General features: G+C 33.9%; 1 protein-coding gene across 3 annotated transcripts in view; it reads right to left on the reverse strand.

Moving 5' to 3' along the window:
* The window catches only part of CDH10 (cadherin 10), a 50,804-nt gene extending 35,567 nt beyond the window's left edge, over positions 1-15,237 (reverse strand). For all 3 annotated transcript variants that reach the window (XM_065751969.1, XM_065751967.1, XM_065751968.1), the window contains exon 1: positions 15,007-15,237. In XM_065751969.1, coding sequence (XP_065608041.1) covers positions 15,007-15,237 — 231 coding nt within the window. The remainder of the gene's footprint in view (positions 1-15,006) is intronic.
* Positions 15,238-20,094: the final 4,857 nt, after the last annotated feature.

Below are 20,094 nucleotides of genomic sequence, written 5' to 3' on the forward strand. Positions count from 1 at the left end.
GTTGGAAAGGACCTATAAGATCATCTAGTCCAACCTCCATTAAACATGACAAGTAGGAGGAAATTTTTGCAGGTGAAGCCTATCTTTTTTTTAATCCTTCCACTTTTCTCACTAACTTCAAACCATAGTTTTCAAGACATTCTCACTCTCCCTCTGGGAAATCGATTTTTCCTTTCAACTTTAGTTCTTTGCCCGCTTCTCAGACAGCACATCTCGGTTGTGACCTTTCACCATTTTAGGATACATTCTTTGCATGGACTGTATTTTGCAGTATTTTGCAGTCAGTGGCCCACTTTATAAAGTATTCTAGTGTAACTCAAAAGCATACTAAGAACTTTCTTCTTAAGGGCTTCCTAGGGTACCACTTTATCTTCAATAGTGTTTTACTACTGGGAGGTCACTTGTGGCCCATAATCACCAGATAAAGCGTTTCTGTGGCAGAGTGATGCAGGACAGTTACAGGAGGATTCTTTTCCTCAGATATCTGTACAACAACAACAAAAAAAATGCCTCCTCAAGTATGAAATACTGGGGTAAAATAATGTTAAAGAAGTTTAAATAGGAAAATTGTAATTTTCCCACATGCTTCAGAAAGTTAAGTCTGGGAATATAAATTCTTATAAATTCAAGATAAATGGCGATGTGATAATAGGCTGAGGCTACAGTACCTGTTCTCTGAAAATTCAGAAGCCATCTAGTAGTGTTCGGCAACACCCTTTTTGTCAAATTCTCTACTATAGTCCCAAGGAATAGTATTAGTCAAAAATGTCAGATCTTTCATGAAAACATTGGGAGAGTGATATTTAGAAAAACATTTCTGGAACTTGTTTAGTAATCTAGCAGTCCTGAAGAATGCATTCTTGTGCCTGGGAACGTTATCTCGCATCAGGAACACAGAAACAGCATACTGAAGAAAACTAAATCAGAGGACAGAAGAAAATCTCCCCATAGTAAGTGAAGCATTTGAAAAACTATATTTAGACCCAATCAAGGAGGTAAAGATAATTTACCATATTTGTTTGATAAGTATTCAAGGTAACATCAACACTAATGATTTTTTCTCACTTCTGCTGTTGCTGTGTATAGAAAAAATTCTTTCAAAGCCAATTTGGAAGCAAAAAATGTTCTTTGTGTGCTACTTAAAAAATCATTAACCTCATCCCTCCCTCATATTCCAAGCGTACACATTTCTAAAATATATATTTAATAATTATATTTATTTCTGTTAAGACTTCTGAATGTTGAGACTTCCACATAAAGCCAATAGTTGTGCTTTCTAACAACATATAAGACCAACCTGTATAGTTCAGAAGACTTAAGCTATAGCACTTTACATTTTCTAAAGATTGTTATTCATTTCACTTTTAAGAAATAAGCAATATTGTTCTTTTTTTGTATGTACATAGCAGTCCACAGATATTATAGAACAACTTAAAATTCAGAACATTTCAGAAGCTCTTGGAAGATCAGGAAGCAAAACAATGGAGACATTGTGTTAAAAGCAGTTTCCAGAAATAATTAGATCAGTAAAAACGCATTCTCTATATAAGCAAGGAAAGAACACCTCACTTCATTTGTTTGTTCTGCTTTTCACTTCTTCACTCAATCTATATTCAATATAGATACTGTTAGATGATTCAAAATGGCTACAGATAGCCCTGTACACTTGGCATCCTTGAACACCAGATCTTTACCCAGGTCTGAAAAAAGAAAATTAAGAGTAGCGTCTCAGTCAGGATTGGAAAGTTCTGGAAGTGTACACTAGTATTAAGGGAAAAAAAAAACTTTTGTTTTGCAAATTTTAGTATAAAGTGTTTCCTATAGATATTTTGGAAAATGGACATCTGTGATTCATATCAGCCAAGCTGAAAAACTGAGAGACATCTGTTTCGCTTTGCAATTTCACTGCACAAAACATCAGCTGTGAAGCTGTGGTTTTGTTTTAGTATCTGTCACTGATATTTTGAAAACTGTCATTTCAGTGAATTTCTTATTGTTTCTTTTACTGTTTCTTCACAGAAAAAACTCCCCATTTCAGCTGTTAGCAGTATGTATAGTTTATCTGCTAGATTAAACATACATAGCCCATTTCACCATAAAGTAACTGCAAGTACTATGAAACACAATTTTGTGTATTTGGTCATCTACTTAAACTAATTGAATAGGCTTTTAAATTGAGAAAGATTAAAATAAAATGAAAATGGTGTTGCTAATTAAAAGATAATCGAGGTCAGGGAATTAAGAGCATTCTATGAATACTTTGGTAATGCAATAATGCGATGGAAAGTACACCAATAATAGCAAGATGACAAAAGGCTTTAAGTGTAGTAAATGAAGATTGTAGCAGCCATGAGCGGAGACATTAAGGAAAAGAAATATTTACCTTCAGAAGACCTCAGCTAGGCAGGAATCACCAACAAAATACACTTCCCCCCCTGTGGCAATATCTAAATGTGTTATGGAAAGGGGTGTATCCTGACTCCACCCCTTCCAGTCACTCAGGTGCATTGCATGCTCCTGAGCTCCCCTGGGTTGACCCTGCCATCCTACCAGGTGTTAAATCACTGGTTCAGACCATGACTTAGCATTTCCACTACAACTTCAAAAAGAAATTGAGGTATCAATCCAAGACAGAGAAAAATAACTTAAAAAACCTGTAATTTTTTAAAGTTTCAGTTACAATAAATAACATAGTCAATTCAGATATATTACCTTGTTCATTAAGCTATGTACAAAAATACAAGGTATATACAAAAATGTTTAATGAAAAGGTGCCAGAATCAAATTTACTCAGTATCTTTTGATATTTGTAAACAATTCCTCAGAAGATGTTAAATGAACAACATAGTAATTCTCCTTTAAAAATGACTTGAAAATTATAGTGTGGGAATTTTATGTTAATTATCTTGCAGTGATTCAGATCAAACTTGCCAATTACAAGAGAGACTTTTTTTTCCCCTATGATTGCCAGCCAAGTCTGAAATCTCCAAATTGCATGTTTTTGAGCTTTCCTTCTAATACCATACAAAGTTTTAACCCTATTTTTATTCCAACAGCCAAGAGCTTCTAGTGTAAAAAAAAAAAAAAAGAGCAGATCAAGTTAGTTAGAGACATTTTATGATATAAAATACTAATGGTACAGGTAATGATTTATGACTATGCCAGATAAAGAATAAAATCCGTATCCCATATTTGTATTTGAAATGCAGAAATCTCTATAAATTTTCAGCGATCGGTATTTAGATATCTAGAGATATCTAAATACCTGGAATATGACTGAACATCTGGAATATGACTGTATTAAAAAAACTATAGATTAATCTCTACATTGAATTCTGTAGTTGTTAATACAGTTCAGGTCATTTTTTCTACTTGGTTTTAATATACCATACTGTTTAGGAAATTTTCCAACAGAGATTAAATTTGGGCAGCCTTTGTGAAATTACAAGAATACTCCGTTATCACCTTACTAAACATGCTTTTACTCTCCTACTTTAGAATAATATCTTTTAAAGAATATTTTATATATTCTACAATATATTTTTCCTATTTCAGTCTGCAAAATATTTGCCAACATTTCCATTTCATCCATATATTGCAATAACAGTAGAACCTCAGAATGTTCCAGAATTAATCAACCTTTTAGATTTTATTAAAACAAGTTCTGGATTTCCCTTCATTGACCAATTTCAGGGCCATAATGTTACCTTTTAATTATTTTCTAAGTAATCGTATTAGCCATATGTTGACAAAACACACCTTTGGAATTGTTCACAATTTCACTTCAAGTTTTCTGCTGCACAAATTATAATATTACTGAATACTTCCTAGAATAATAATAGTCTCTCTAAAATATTCTGACAGTGGGCAGATTTGATCTGCAGAGAATAATTGGCACAGAATTCCCACAATGGGGGTATTTATTTTAAGCTCCGTGAACTGAGCTATTAAATGATGCAGTTGCTTAGTGTTAGCTGCAATTATTCAAAAAGACCTTCATAGTTACCTAGCTCACTCTTATGTCCTTTGCATGGTCTCTTAGTTTCCAGATTTAACTATATTGGCTGTAAACCAGCTTTACTCACCAAACAGATTAACTTTTTTCAATTTATCCTTAAGGTAACATTTAAAGCAACTCTTTTCAGTAAAGCAAGATTTGACACTAAGTTTTAATGAGACATGTCACACATTTAATTTTCTCACTCTGTCATATTGCTAGTTTTCAAGTCCCGTATATGTTATTTAACAGAAAAGTGAAAAGGAAAATGGCAAATTTCAAAATTTTTTATGAGTTCAAGAAACATGAAGCAAGAGCAAAGTAAAATGCAAGCACAACAAGTAACACAAGATAAGGAAAGAAATTATTTTGCTTCCTGAGAAGAAGCAAAAAGCAGAAATGAAAAACACCCATGTGCAGTGCATTTTTAGATTATGAGTTGACATTAACTTGAGTCATTACCCAAAGGAGATAAAAATCATTGTTATTTGTATAAATAAAACTTACAATCATTCCTTGCTGACCAAGATTTTTGTTTGTTTCTTTTAGTATTTTAAAGTGCTAAGATATAAATTAATATTAATAATTTTTTTACACATTCTTGGGAAAGTAATATATATCAAAAGGATTTTTCGTAGTCTTCTACAAACATAGCAACCATGAGATATCTGAAGGATTCTCAGGTTCCACAGACTGTGAAATATATCAAATATATTACTTCATCCCCAGATTTACATCTTTGCATATTACTGTATCTTATTCTATATGGAGAAGGTAGATGCTCTTGTTGCTACATCAGCTTCTAATAATCAGCTAAGAAAGGTGGTTTCCTTTTTTTACAGTGCATCACATGAGCAATGATCGAAGTTATTTCTTAAGCCAAGGTCTTTATTGGATGTTCAGAGAGCTAGATCAAGATGTTTTTGCTTCATTAGACTGTTACAGCTTCTACTTCAGAAAATTCAGAAGCTACCATAAACCATGAGACTAATTGAATTTCATACACCAAAGGCTTCTTCCATAAGCCAGTATGCATGTTTTCTTCCAATATTAATGTAGTCCTATGTTAGATGCAGACAGAATGTAGAGAATTGGCACTGCTGTGCCCTTATGTTCTGGTAACTTGGCCTAAAATCTCCAGTAGATGGCTGCATATTGATAGGACAAATTGAATTCTTACAGTAAGCAAACAAAAGCAAAGAAACAATATAAAGCCTATACCTGTTGTTTCAGCCTCACATTCATTAAAGAAGTGGGCTAAATTAAGAAATTTTCTTCAGCCCCTATTCAGCTTGATGTTGCAAAGGCCTATTTCAATTAGTTTCCTGTAGACAAGCCTGTCATCTCAGAATGGAAATACATCAAATTAGATTTTTCTCATGCTTTTCTTTTGTAGATGTACATTTTTTACATTTTATATCATTTGTTTGGCCAATTCTGGACTGAAATGATAATCTGTATTAAGTGTTGTATAAGAAAACTAGAATGATCCCTGTATTCCACCAAAGAATGTCCAAGCAAGGCTGTGATAAATGTGCTAAACAACATATATTCTAAATATGTGCTAAAACAACACATTTTATTCGCAGAATTTGGAACAGCTTTTTTTCTTCTTTTTTTCTTTCTTTTTTTTGTTTGTTTCTTATGTGTGCATTTAAAATTCTTTTATTTCACTGTTTTGTTTTTAAGGACAAATCTCTAATCCTCATGTTCTTTGCATTAATAACAACAATCAAAGAAGTAATTGAGAATTGATTTTAGGTGATGCTTTGTCTTGTTAAGAAGAATCATTTTGTTACAGCTTATATATGTCTTCTTAAAGTACCCTATGTTTTAACCAAAAAAACTTTAAAATAACATTAATTACTCATTTTTATATATCTCAGTGCACAATTAGCACAAATACACCTTAGAGTACAATTTGCATTATAGATGCAACAAAGTGCAACACAATCTAAAAGAGTGATGCTTAGTCCATTTTGCCTACTTTTGAAGGTCATATAAAAACACATTGTTTCTAACTTTAATCGCTATAAAATGTAGATTGGCAAGAGCTGTGAAGAATGTCTATGTTTAATGTGTCTGCATTTTCTCCTCATGAATATTCTACAGTATATTTGACTCCAAAAGTTGTATACTTGGGCAAAAACAAATATACCATAAAGAAGTGAATAACAGCGTTTGCCAACCCTAAAAGTGCTAAATGTCAGCTAAGATGGGAGGTGTATGAAGCAGAATTAAGAACTGAATTGACATTTTCTTGTTAAAGGACTATTTTAATGATCAAAAAACAAACACACACAAAAAAAACAATAGTTATTCCCATGATAAGACAGCATCATGGTAAATTTAATCCCAAGGAAAGGTGGATAGGGATGAGAGTGTGGATATATTTTTAATTTTTCTTTTGGTCTCAAGAAGTTACTGATGAATCTGAACTAATGCTAAGTTTAATAAAGCATTTCAAACAATGAGAAACAGAGATATCTTGAAACAGTCCTTACTGACTTCATTTCATATTCCAAATAGGTCAGTGGAGCTGGTCATTTAAGAGATGCCTAGTTCAGGAGAAATGTACTGATATTTTGAAACATTACAAGAATATTCAAGGTATTACAGATAGATGTGTGAGAGGAGACATTGAATATGCATAAACCCTTAAATCTAACTCACATTTTTATTTTCCCATCAGATTTAAGTCACTGCTTTCATTGAGTTGTTAAATCAATTACTCTAGAAAATAACATTCTCAAGAAAAATTGTAACTATATACCTATTACTAATTAAATACGCTGTTTAAAACACTACTCGCAGATGCATTACAGTTACATAAGTAAATTTATCTTAGTTTAATCACATCTGTATTAACACTAGGCAGGTAGTCCTAATTAAAATTTAAATTTAAATGGCCCCATAAAAGCAGCATCAGATTGTCAGATGCCAAAACCAGATCTGGATCTAAGTTTGGTAAGATTAATACAGTCTTATCTTATCTAAACTTCATCAGTCCAGTGAACTATATTTGTCATTCACAGACACTGGCTATTACACTGTTAAAAAACAAAAAACAAAAACAACCAAAAAAACCCCCCCAAAAAACTATACTCTATAATAATTCCTTTTCCTGATCATTTGCTTTTCAAAAAATTTATTGTGCATACTATTACTTCCAACTTCGGTAGCTGGTTGATAGTCCAGGTCAAGATTTCCATACGACATTTGCTGGTATTTGTAAAACATTGATAGTACTCTTTATGTAACCTTCTTTTTCCTAATTTCCTGTAAAACATACAAAATACATTATGTCCCATGATTTTTTTTTAATTGCTCTGCTATAATTGTTATTTGTACCAAAAACTTCAGTTATTTTTGTTTTATCTACATAATCAAAGAGAGATTTTGCATTCCCTTCTCTATTCCAGGATTTCACCATTTCATGAAGGCTTAGTACTTGGCCTACACCTTAATACTTCCTTCTTTCTTCTCTTTACAGTATAAAGAATTCTACACTATGCTGTACTTGAAATAGTATTCCTTGCTCCATCAGGGACTAAATTTTCTATAGTATGTCATTATTCCTTCCTAGTGAATACATTATTGAAATCTGTACATTATTCTTAAATGATAAACTTAGTCTAATCCCATGCAGCTCAATGGTCTTCTAGTCATTACAGTTATGTTATTTGGTTTTTACTTGCAAATGTGCTACTTCTGACTCATGGATTTGCTATATAACTTGATCTAACAAAAGAGATAATTAAGCAGCCATTTTGCTTATTTTCCAACTGCATTATTTATGTAGCAGACTCACCTTCTGAATGGCCTAAGAAATCCTGTTGATAGCTAAGGTATTTCTAAATCCTCTGATAAATCATTTGTGGAGCATCTATAATATTTCAAACCAAAAGTCTAACATATATTTCCAGTTTTAAGTGTTATTTTCTCGATAATTTTTAAGAAAGGACAACCATGGTACAGCAAAATATTAGCAATGAAGTATCTCAAACTTTACATCAGGGGGGAATGTAATATATTCATGTCTTCCCACCAGTGTATTGAGATACATAGGAAATCACATTACAAAAAATGCAGGATTGAAATAATAATACACAAGAAGTGGAGACAGTATCTACCTCTTTGTCTAAATAAAAATGACACAAGAAAAATTAATTCAGTGTGAGTCTGTACTGACTCTGAAACAGTAATGCTAAATAGAGATAGCACAATTGTACTGAAGTCACTGATGCATGTAAGAAAACATGAAAGACACAGAGCTGATGTGAAGGAGAAAAAGCATCTCTACAGCCAGAAGAAGTTAATAGAAGACATTGACAGAGTTGCAGTTGAGCACAGAGATTGCTATAAGCTAAAATACTGTCAAAATAGAGATCAATTTATTTTTCCCTTAATGGCCCAGTCCTCCTCTAACATCCTCTAAAAAATAGCTATGAAAAGTTTCAGGAAGCAGAAATAATTTAGTTTGAGGAAGTATCAGGAAAATGAATGATGTGCGGAAAATGTTGGTTGTTTACTTCTGAGAACAAATGCTGCTCTGTACAGAAGGGGCTTCAGATACATTGACTGTACAACTATAGAAGAGAAGGCACTGGAAGGTTTGATAAAACCTGCCACAACAGCCTTTCTGGTTAAGCTTATATTTAATTATCTTCAAAGAGAAAAACACTCACAAACATAAGGCCGCTTCCAGCAGGAAGGCATTTTAAAAGGGTAAACTTCAACTTTTAACTTCTTAGAACTCTTTCCCTCATGGGTATTTTGTTGCAAGCCACTGATTTTCCCTCAGTATTACCCGTGGCTCTTCCTTGTTATCTGTTTATACAGGATATTTAAAAGGTCATCTGCATTTGATTTAAAGAAAAAAGAAAAAAGAGACAGAAAAGCCCCTAAAGCATTATCCTTTGAACTGATGTAGAAACTATTGGCTATATATACATTTATTGTTTCAAACAATGTGTAGGTCAAACATTTCCAAACTCTTTTTCTATTATGTTCTTTATTTCCTTGATTGAATGAATGTAGTCTGATGAAGTGGACTCTAGTTTTACTGAGCTATGACTTTGAATATAAATCATTCCAGTCTTTCCTTTGTGGAATATTTTTCTTTGACAGCCAGATATCATTTTAAAACTGAAAGAGAAATTGAAGTGAAAAGAACTAGAGTTCAGACCAAACTGTTTCACTGTTTCTCATACTATTTTGAAGCATTACGCGATTTTGAATGCAATGCATAATCTTACACAACCTCTGAGTTTGGATTAAACCCAAGTGAGCTGTAACTCTTATCTATGATGCAAAATGAATTTTACTGGTTATTTTTACCCAATGGAAGGATGTCCATAACTATCTCTCCTCTAAATTTTCCTGATAATTCATCAACAGTGTTGTACCTTGAGCTTACACAGAGTTGAACTGCCTTTTTTCAAAATTGGATTTGCAATGGCAGATCTCTGCTATTAGGAGTATTAGGAAAACAAAACAAAACAAAACCTATAATTAAAATAGTTTTCTCAGAGACTGAGAAAGGCAGTGGCAGGAAACATACTTCACTGATTAGGACCATAATGACCTCTCAGCTTCATTATTATTTATCCTTAAACTAACACCAGACCCAATCAATTTATTCAATGGATTATTAATACCGTAACTACTATCTCTTCTGCACTTGGAAGACATCTCTTGCACCTGGAAGTCTGTCTTACATGTACCTTACAGTGTGCTGATCAAAACCACAGACAATCACAGAATAAATATCTCTAATACTTTGTATCACAGTTCGAGTTGTCAGGTTCTAATTCTCTATTATTAACAATGTAGTTTGACTACACAATCTTCAAAGGTCCCTTCCGATTCCCCTCCCCTCTCTTCCCCTCTCCTCCCTCCAACATAATAAAATAGAGCACATTATTTTAAAAGCAGCCTTCATGCTATCCCGGCTTGCATTTACCATCATAGCTTGTAGCACAGAAAACTATTAGATTGAGCTGCCAGCTGCAACACAGAGGAAGAACCAATATGCCGATACTGGTTTCTACTTATATTTGCATTAGTTTCTGAGAAGACTTAAAATACGTTTGTGAATGAAGAAAGCATATGAAACTAATCTGAATGATGTAGAAATTCTTGGAGCAATCCATCCTTCCTGCCCAACAGTTGTGAAAGTCTTGGATGTCAGGCATTCATAACAGATTAGGATTAACTCGATTATAAGCATGCTGTATGATTATACAATACTGAGATCTATTAGAAAGGAAATATAAATATATATATATATATATATGCATATATATACATATGAGCTAAATATGTTACTGCATGGGGTGTGGCACCAGACACCCTCTTGGGGGTTGTGGGACTGCAGTGCAAGGAGAGGCCATGGCTGCTCCATGCCAGGCACAGCTGACTTCAGCAGCCCCACCACAGGTCACAGCCGGGGAAGACAGAAAAAAAAGTATGTTTTGCCTATGAAGATAACTTGTGAGTGCTCTCCCAGTCTTTTTAAATCTAATCTGCCTCCCTGTCCTGTTGAGGGCAGTGACAGAGCAACTGAGTGGCTCCTGCTGGATGGCCAGGATCGACCCATCATAGTTATCCCTTTAACCAAACCTTAATTCCTACGAATTCAGAACAGTAAGAACCTTTAACATAGGACAGAACATAGGAAGTACAGTTCAGTGTGCTGCCTTAGAAATTAAACATACTGGTAGCAGCTGGTGAAAGATATGATTGCCATAGGAAGTTTTTTAATGCTTGCTAAGAGTCACTTTGACGAGAAAGAACTAGAAATTTCATTTAATTTCCAACTAATTAATAACTCTGTTCAGCAGAATTTAATATCTCAAGCTTCCTCTACTTTGTAGTTCCTTGAAGAAGAGGCAATTTTATTTTCCTTAGGGGAACAACAATAACAAAAAATTATTAAAGTAACGATGATAACCAAGCAAATACTCCAACTTGTCCCCCAAAATACCATTTCAGGTTTTTCAGGAACAATTACAGTTCCTCATTTTCCATTTCAATTAAAGATCATTAATAGTGTCAAATGTAATAATAGTTATGGTCCCACGGAGGCCAAGGGGAAATAAAAACTGACTTCTGAAATTACACAAACTATGTATAAAGCTGTAACTATCTAAATGAAAAACATCCTGTACCAAGAATAGTGTTTTCAAGCTATTATCAGTATGTACCTAGGACCAAGATATGTATAAGAAATTTAGTGCCTTATATTTCTTTTTCATGCATTATACCTTACTTCTGTACTTTTGAAGCCCTGTGGGCACAGTGGTTGCTACGGAACACTGCCAGTTAGCTATCTGTGTGCATGTGATGTGAGCCTAGAACTGGCAACTGCCACAGGCTTCACTGACAATGAAGATTTGATGCAGATACAAACCATTGTGTTTCCCCTCTTTTAACTGTATCAGTTGGTGAAAAAGGCATAGACAACAGTTTAGACAACAGATTTTCCCTCACAGCACCCACAGAGGTATTGTTATGCTTTGAGAGCTTTTCTTCTCCTTTCTTAGTACATACAGTAATAAAAATAAAGAATTCCCTGCCTTTCAGTTCTCAAACTAGATCGTCTCTGGTAAGCTACTGCTTGAATGAAAAAGGATTACTCACATTACCTTTACATTTTTCTAAGTCTTTGTGGTTTCATTTTGCTATTCTTGTATATGTATCTTCTCCTGCCCTTGCCTTCTTTCCTTCAGACCCAAGTTCTATCTCCTCTAATCCCTCACTTCTCAGTCTGTGTAGAAGCCCAAACATGTGCTCCCAGAGCAAGCTCTCATATTCCTGTCCTAACTTGGTACCTTAAATAATCTTCATGGCATATATGTTAAGACTTGCTGAGAAGCAAAGAACATTCTCAGTGTTGATATCCCTCAAGCGTCAGCTCCACCACAGTGCAATATTATCCATGATAAAGGTTCTATTGGTCCAGTTTGCTTTCTGCATTCAGTAGTCACATCCCAAATGCCAGATCAAACTTTACAAATGATAAATGATCTAAGTTCACTCTGGCAGTAGAATTCCAGATACAGGTGATTACCATTTATTCATGCACTCAAAGCTTAAGAATGCTTGTGTGGGTGCTGTGAGGGAAAATCTGCAGCCTGAGAGAGGCCCATGGAGGAGCAGACAGTGGATGAGACTGGGAGGAGGCCCTTGGATACCTCAGCAGGAGCATCCTGGGCCAGAGCTGCAGCAGTATGTTATGATGTGTATACTCCAGTACATTAATAATGGCTCCAGTAAGTTAGTAATGGAAATTAAATTTAATTAAATTAAATTATTCTTAAGTTTGTTCCAGAACAGCAACTGGCTATTGATCTTCCTGTCTTTACCTTCATACAAGAGCTTTTTCATCATATTTTCTTTCCTTCTGATGAGGAGAGGAAATGAAAGAATGTCTTGATCCACATAGGGCAGCCACCTAATATAAAACCATCCTCCCTACATAAAATAATAAATACTGACCTGAAGCAACCGGTGAATGTTCTGAATGTTTCTGAATGTTCAGTCAGTTTTGCTGACTTTCCTGTTGAGACTATGATACTGTTTAACAGGCATGGATGAGTTAAGGGACTCTTCACCAGTTACTGGATTACATATCTCATTCATTCAGTGAACTCCATTTCCATAATATTATTCTGGTTCAGCCTTTTCAAGCTGACTTAACAAGTAAATAAATGAATACACAAATTCTATTCTGAATTTTAGCCACTGGTTTCAAGAGTAATGTGATATTCAACAGTTTTCAATCTCCCTTGACAGATATATTGATACAGTATGAGAAATTTAAGAAAAAAATACAGCATTTATGAGCTCAGAAAGCAAGCAGATGTAAATTCACAAATCCAGATGAATCTGGTAATCTCACTTTGCAATTCATGCTGATCCTTTCACTGATGCATTTGCCATCTATTATTCTCAAATTTTTATAAAATGGTAGCTTATTTTAAAATATTCAGTACTTATTTTGACTAAAACCTGCTAATGACAAACATTCTCTTCTAGTCATAGGTCACAAATAATTGATTTCTAACTTGTCCTCCTATAATTTCCAAACATTACCATATTGCAGAGAATTTAATAGAAAGGTGGCATTTTATCTAAATCTAAACCGTCTATCCAAATCACTTTGGCTTTGGAGAAAATCAGATAAAAAGAAACATCCAGAAATGCACTGATTATGCAACCCAATTGATGGGACAGAGTGCACCCTCAACAAGTTCACCGATGACAAAGTACAATGAGTGACTGATAAACCAGATGGATGTGCTACCATTCTGAGTGATTTTTATACGCTGACGAAAAAAGAAAGATCTGTGTAGGCCCTCACAATATTCATTAAAGAGAAATTCCAAATCATGCACCTGGGGAGGAATAACCCCCTGCACTAGTATGTGCTGAGGACCAACTCATTGGAAAATGGCTTAGCAGATATGGATACAGTGGTCTTTAAGGACAGCAAGATGATCATGAGCCAGCAGTGTGCCCTTACAGCATTGAAGTCCAACAGTATCCTAGGCACATGAAGAAAAATATTGCTAGTAGGTTGTCTGAGGTGATCCTTCCCCTCTCTTCAATAATAGTCAGGCACATCTGAACTGCTGGGTCCAGTTCTCCAGTAAACGAGAAATAGAGCTTCTGAAGAGGGCCCAATGAAGGGCCACTAAGATGATTAACAGTCTGGAACTTCTTTTATATGAGCCCAGAGAATTTAGACTGTTCACCGTGGAGAAGGGAAGGCTATGTGAGAACCTTCTAATGTATAAATTTTACCTAATGAGAAGGAGCAAACTGGAAGAGCCAGACACTTTTCGTTGGTGCACAGTGATCAGAGAAGAGGCAACAGACACAAATTGAAATACAGGAAATCCTCTTCAAATATAAGAACAGATTTTTTACCTTGTGGGTGGTCACTCACTTGAAGTGTTTGTTCAGAAGGATTGTGGACTCTCTATCTTTGCAGATATGCAAAACCCAACTGGACGCAAGCCTGAGCAAAGCCTTGTTTTGAGTAGGATACTTGGACTAGATGATCTCCAAAGCCCTGTTACATTGTCGGCTATTCTGTTATTCTGACATTTTCAAAAAGGCAGCATTTCTCTGCAGTATTTTACAAGTGAAATACCATGTTGATATGAAAATCTGGATTATAGATAAAGAATTTTCTGTTTTTATCATCAATCAATGTTACTAACAGGTACCCATGACTACTACCACTAATTTCCATTTTCAAGCAAATTGCCATTCTGGTTTAATTATTTACTTTCTTGTACCTCTTGGAATATTATTTGGCATTATATCTTACGTATGTTTTGATAAATTACATGGCAAAACAAGCTGCACAAGAAGTTCAGACTTCTGCTGTACTTCATTTCTGAACCACCTCATTTCTTTTACATATTTTTAGATGGAAACTACTGAGTGTAATTTATCACGATTAAAACTAAAGACAGATATTTTTTTCTTTAAATAAATTGCATTTTTCAAACATAAGCACAGAAAAAGAATGTGTTATTTTGACCTAAACATGAGATATTCAGATAAATACTTGAAAAAGAATTTGTAATAAACAATAAAAGACTATATTTTGATAAAGAAAATCTGAGTGGGCTATTGGTAGGACAGATATGCTAAGGAGTACCAATTTGTCCAAAATGTCTTGATTTGTTCCATTGAAATATTTCTGAATAAAGCTATAATACTTTTAGTGAATCTAACTGTACAAACAATGGTAATAACGGGAACCTGCTTTGGCAGGCGGGTTGGACTCGATGATCTCTTGAGGTCTCTTCCAACCCCTACAATTCTGTGATTCATTACCTAGCAATCTGTTTCTTATGCTTGAGTATAAAAAACAGAAAATAGAGCTCTGTAGAAGGATGAGTGTCCTGATTTCAGCTGAGTTGGAGTTGATGAAACTAGGACAACGAGAAAACTTGACAATAATGCAGAAATATTAGTGAGAAACCTACCTTGCCTACATACTGATAATCAGATCCTGTGTATTCCTCTAAAAGGAAAAACTGGTTCCACATCCAACCTCGCTTCTGGCGGTGAAGTGCTTTGCCATCGCTCCCTGATGCGCGTCGCACAAAGCCTTTGGATCTGAGATCAGGAGTCCTTCTGAACAGCATTTCTGTATGGCAGGGATGCAGCAGCCACATCCAGAGCAGTAGGAGTAACAGAACTTGCTGTATTGTCATAATTATCCACTGCTGATACTCTTTGAGCTGGTCAACAACAGAGTCTACAGTTTGTTTTTCCCGACTTGCTTTCTATGTTTCTAGTTCCTGACGCAGCCAAGCCCTTTACAGCAACTCATCTCTGAACTGCACATAGTAACCACATCCTGAAAGCAGAGAAAAGACAATATAAGTTGAAATGTATCTACTCACTAGTGTCCAACATCCCATGCTACCTTGCAGATCAAAAACACTGTGACATTGAAAGCTACTTGGTTAGGAATCTAAAGGATATCTTTCAAGAGGCAAACATCACAAATATACTTCTACTTGAGAAAGAACAAGTGTTCACTCAGGTGATAAATTTCCCCATTAAAACTTTACAATTCAGATAATTTTAAGAATGTTCTTTATGTAGACTGGGGGATTATTACTGCTGGAACATACAAATTAGATACTGCATCCTTTACTTCAGATGTTTTCCACCTGATTTGATTGACAAGAATTCCAGTGTTTTATTAATCATACTATCAAGAGGACTGAAAAGCTAACAAAAAAGTAGTTTCAGGAACGAGGAAATAGTAAAACACCAGTTCTCCAGGGTCTTTTAAATGGCAAAAGAGAACATCATATGCATCAAAAGAAATACAACATGACAAGAAGCAAACTTTTAAGTATAAGAAGTTATTGAGGTGATCATACTACATTTAGAGGTGCAAACTTTCCCTTTAAGTGTAGAATAGATTTCAAAAATTAAGGCCTGCCTCAGAAGTATCCTGAATAATTTTGATTTTGAAAAACGATGAAATAAATCTTATCCTGGGAAGAGTTACAGCAGAGAAAAGTCAATCTTCTAAATCATCTTTGCTTTTTCTCCACTTGTTTTCTCTATTGTGCTTAAGATTTTCCTTCTTCTAACAGTGCCATGATATATCAGTTTAGTAGGACAAGTTTCATCAGCTACTCTTCAAAACTAGCATTTAACAAGTAGCACTTATTGCTAGTGAGATCCTTTGATGATTACTTCCTGCAGTATCTCATTAAAAATTATGGTTTGTCTTCTTGATAGGATATATTTTCTGCAAATTATAATGTTTTTAATCTATTTTTTTTTAATGTCCACAGAAAATCAGATTTATGGACTGGATTTACAGTTCCCTGTATACTCCTTCAAATTTGGCAGAAAAAAAAAAATAAACTGGTGAAAACCCTGGGTTGTTTTTTAATCCTCTTTTCTGATTTTGATAGATCAATAGCAGTACACAACCGTCCTATGTGTTCTCTCATTTTAATAGCACTATACTCTAGCCAGTTACCATCTTAAATGTTTCATTTTCCAAATTGGAAGAATATGAAAATTTCAGACATTCTTCTGGCTCTTCATTTTGATATTAATGTAGTATATATTTCCAGTACATCTGTGAAGATTTAAAGGGTTTACAGCAACATGTAAGGGATTTAGAGTGCAAAGCTTATAAAATGTAATGGTTTTGTATAGATAAAATAATGTGTGCATGTGTAATAAACTAATGACTGAATTAGTTCAGTTCAGGAACCATCTTTTATCTTCAGAATTACGTCTGTGGATAACACTTTTACCTCTCCTCCAAGAGGACTCCATAACTTGTCACAACCATTTTCAAGGATTTCAGTCCTAAGGTTGTTCCCACCAACAGCCAATCATTTTGTTTAAATAAACAACAGATTATGTATCCTATCATTTACCTCATCTTCTATGCTCATAAAACTTTATTAAAATTTACATTATTTGCGAACTCTGAATTATATTCAAAATAAGGGTCTTAAGTATGCCACTAATAAGATATGCTAAATTGTATTATCATCACAGAATCATAGAACGGTTTGGGTTGGAAGGGATCTTTAGGATCATATACATCCAACCCCCCAGCTATAGACATGGACAATTCCCTCTAGACCAGATTGCTCCCCATCCAGCTTGGCCTTGAATTCTTCCAGAGAAGAGCCATCCATAACCTTGCTGGGCAACCGATTCTATTGTCTCACCACTCTCAAAGTAAAGAATTTCTTCATAATACCTAGTCTAAATCTATCCTCTTCCAGTTTAAAGCCATTAACATGTATAAATGGAATTTGTAGTCCTCCAAATTGGAAAGTATTCATCACAAATCATATTTACATTCTTCTGAAACAAAGATATAATGAGTGAGAAACTATGATTTACTCTCAGACACTTATAAAAGTTTCTTCTCAAAGACCATAGGAATTTCAAACTTGAAATTAGCTTTTTGGGATTTTATTAGTTTCTGTAAAAATTTGAAAACTATTTTTATTTATTTATTTATTTTTAAAGGAGGTATAATAGTTTTTTCTTTGAGATTTTTTGTCTTTTTTCTTTTCTTTTTTCCTTTCCTTATTGCCATCCCTATATACAATCCACTATTCACACATTATTATTTGATGTGGAGGTGTTGTTAAATTCCTCTTGGGAAATAATGCTTCAATATTAGGGGCTGTTATTGAATTTCCTTCTTGTTAAATTAGGTCAGCAGAATGAAAGCTCAGATGAAATTTGTTAAAGTTACAGAAGTAGCTAATGTACACAGACTTGGCAAGCATGGCTCCTTAATGGATGTATGTACCAGTAAGATTTTTTTCCCTCCTTTGAGACTCTTGTTGGAGTTCAGCATCCTGTCATAAACGTCTGACAGTCACCTACACTAAAGCAATAACAATTATCTTTAAAAATAACATAACATACAATAAATCCTTTATTTTACAAAACAACTAGTTGAGAAGTGATTAAAGCAAAAAACAAAAACAAAAACAAAAACAAAAGTCACCCCTGAAAATAAAGGAAACTTTTGAAGAAAAATAAATATAGGAAACCTTTTAATATGTAAGTACAGAAAATAGACAGAAGTTCCCAATTTGTAATACTTTACTTATTTTATTTTTGTTATATATTGCCAGAATTAGATTAGTCAATACATGAAACTAAAAGTATCATCTGCTATGAAATTCCCCGCAAATTTAATTTTTAAACTGACTAAATTTTGGTGAAATTTGTAACTTAAAAGAGTGTCTGAGAACACAGCACTAATTTATTCTGGCTTCAACTAATTTTTTTACAGTAGTGCAGTAATTTTAATAAGCATTAATTTTTTAAAATGAAACTCTTTAACTAGTCTTTCTCCTCAGATCTCTCTTTCTTCTTCCAATGGACAACTTCTCAATTTCTTCCATAACATAAATGAAACAAGAATAATAAACATCCAAAATTATATATTTTTAAAAATACCAAATATATACCAAAATTTCATTTTCTGTATAACATGCTTCTAAACTATATTAAATAAATTCAAAGAAAAGCTGATCCCTACCCTGCTCCTGTTTATACGGGTTTCTATTAAAGGGTTGTTCTTTATTATTATAATAGCTTTTTTTTTAATTGTTGTTTTTAAATAATATCCAGTGCAAAAGAGATGGATCAATCACTGGCAAAGCTATTAATTATTTCACATTTAGCTAACAATTTAAAAATGGTTAAGCAGTTCTTACTTTCCACAGGTTAATTTCACTGTTTTCAGGTATAATTTTCTCGAAATTTGAAAAAAACACACCTGTGTTTTGTTTACTTACTCATGAAAACTATCTAATGATACGAAAAACATATTTCGTATCACCTGAAACTCATGAGATTTAATAGACACATAAAATTGGACATTAATACCTTTAATTGATATATTAAAAGAAACATTCTGAAATGTTTCAGATAGTTAGCCTGAAGACATTTATGCTCTACCCTTTCTGTTCTCTCCATTTCTGTTCTCCTATTTCCGTTGGGAGCCACAATCTAGTCAACATCTTTAATCTTGTCTTTTAGCCATTTATTTCTGTTTTTTATAAAAGGAAAGAACTTTTGAAAATGAAGATGCTTTGCAACAAATCAGGTTAAACTACACTGGAATTTTAGGAGAACAATTTTTAATTTTATTGCAGTGGAACAAGGTGGAACATGCTCTGGATTTTTTGTCTTTTTTTGTCTTTTTTTTCTTGTTCTGCAGGGTTGACAGCAATAGAGCTGCTTCTATATATATTCATGGTGAGAAGCATTTCATATTTTCTTCTTTACATCTTGCAGTCTTTGTCCTCATTCCAACCACCATTACAGAGCTACCACCATGAGCTACAGACCTTTAAAAGTGAAGAAAAAGCCCCATTTCTTGATCAGCCTTGGAAGAGCATCAAGCTTAGCTACATGCATTCTAATAATTTCTATCTTTATTAAAATAGGGAAGAAAGTTCTAATGCTGTAGAAGCAGGTACTTGTTTTACACATGTTTTCAAGGGACTTTTTCAAAGTACAACAAAGTATTTATCTCTGTAGGTGTAACTTATGAGTATAATTTATCCCTTAAGGGAAGAAGATAATATTTTTATAAATGTTTTTTGAGAGTACTTTAAGCAAACAAATGAGCTCTTTTAAATGATCAATTCTTAATGTATTCTAATCTCATAATTCCTTCTATTATAGATTTATGTTCTTTGCTTTATCTATTATATCCCAATGAAATCATCTAAAGCTGTTCATAATATAATTGCCTAGTTCAGAACTAAGGAGATAATTGGTAAATTGTCAATGAGCTGCACATTTTGTAGCCTCCAGCAGAACACTTAAACAGTGCAGTGACCACCTTGCAGTTATTAAATTATAGCATGAATTTGCAAAGTAGTCCACAGTACCTTTGACCTTTAGAACTCAATAATCTTTATGAGTCCTGTGATACTTGATCCAATTAGGATTTTGAATTTGAGTATTCAGAATCTGATGCTAAACAAAAAAACCAACAGCTAACTTTTCTGGAATTATGTAATTTAATTAGTTATAGTAATCCA

The sequence above is a fragment of the Cyrtonyx montezumae genome, unplaced genomic scaffold (genome assembly GCF_038088225.1).
Source record: "Cyrtonyx montezumae isolate F1298 unplaced genomic scaffold, pur_monq_1.0 scaffold_8, whole genome shotgun sequence".
NCBI lineage: Eukaryota > Metazoa > Chordata > Aves > Galliformes > Odontophoridae > Cyrtonyx > Cyrtonyx montezumae.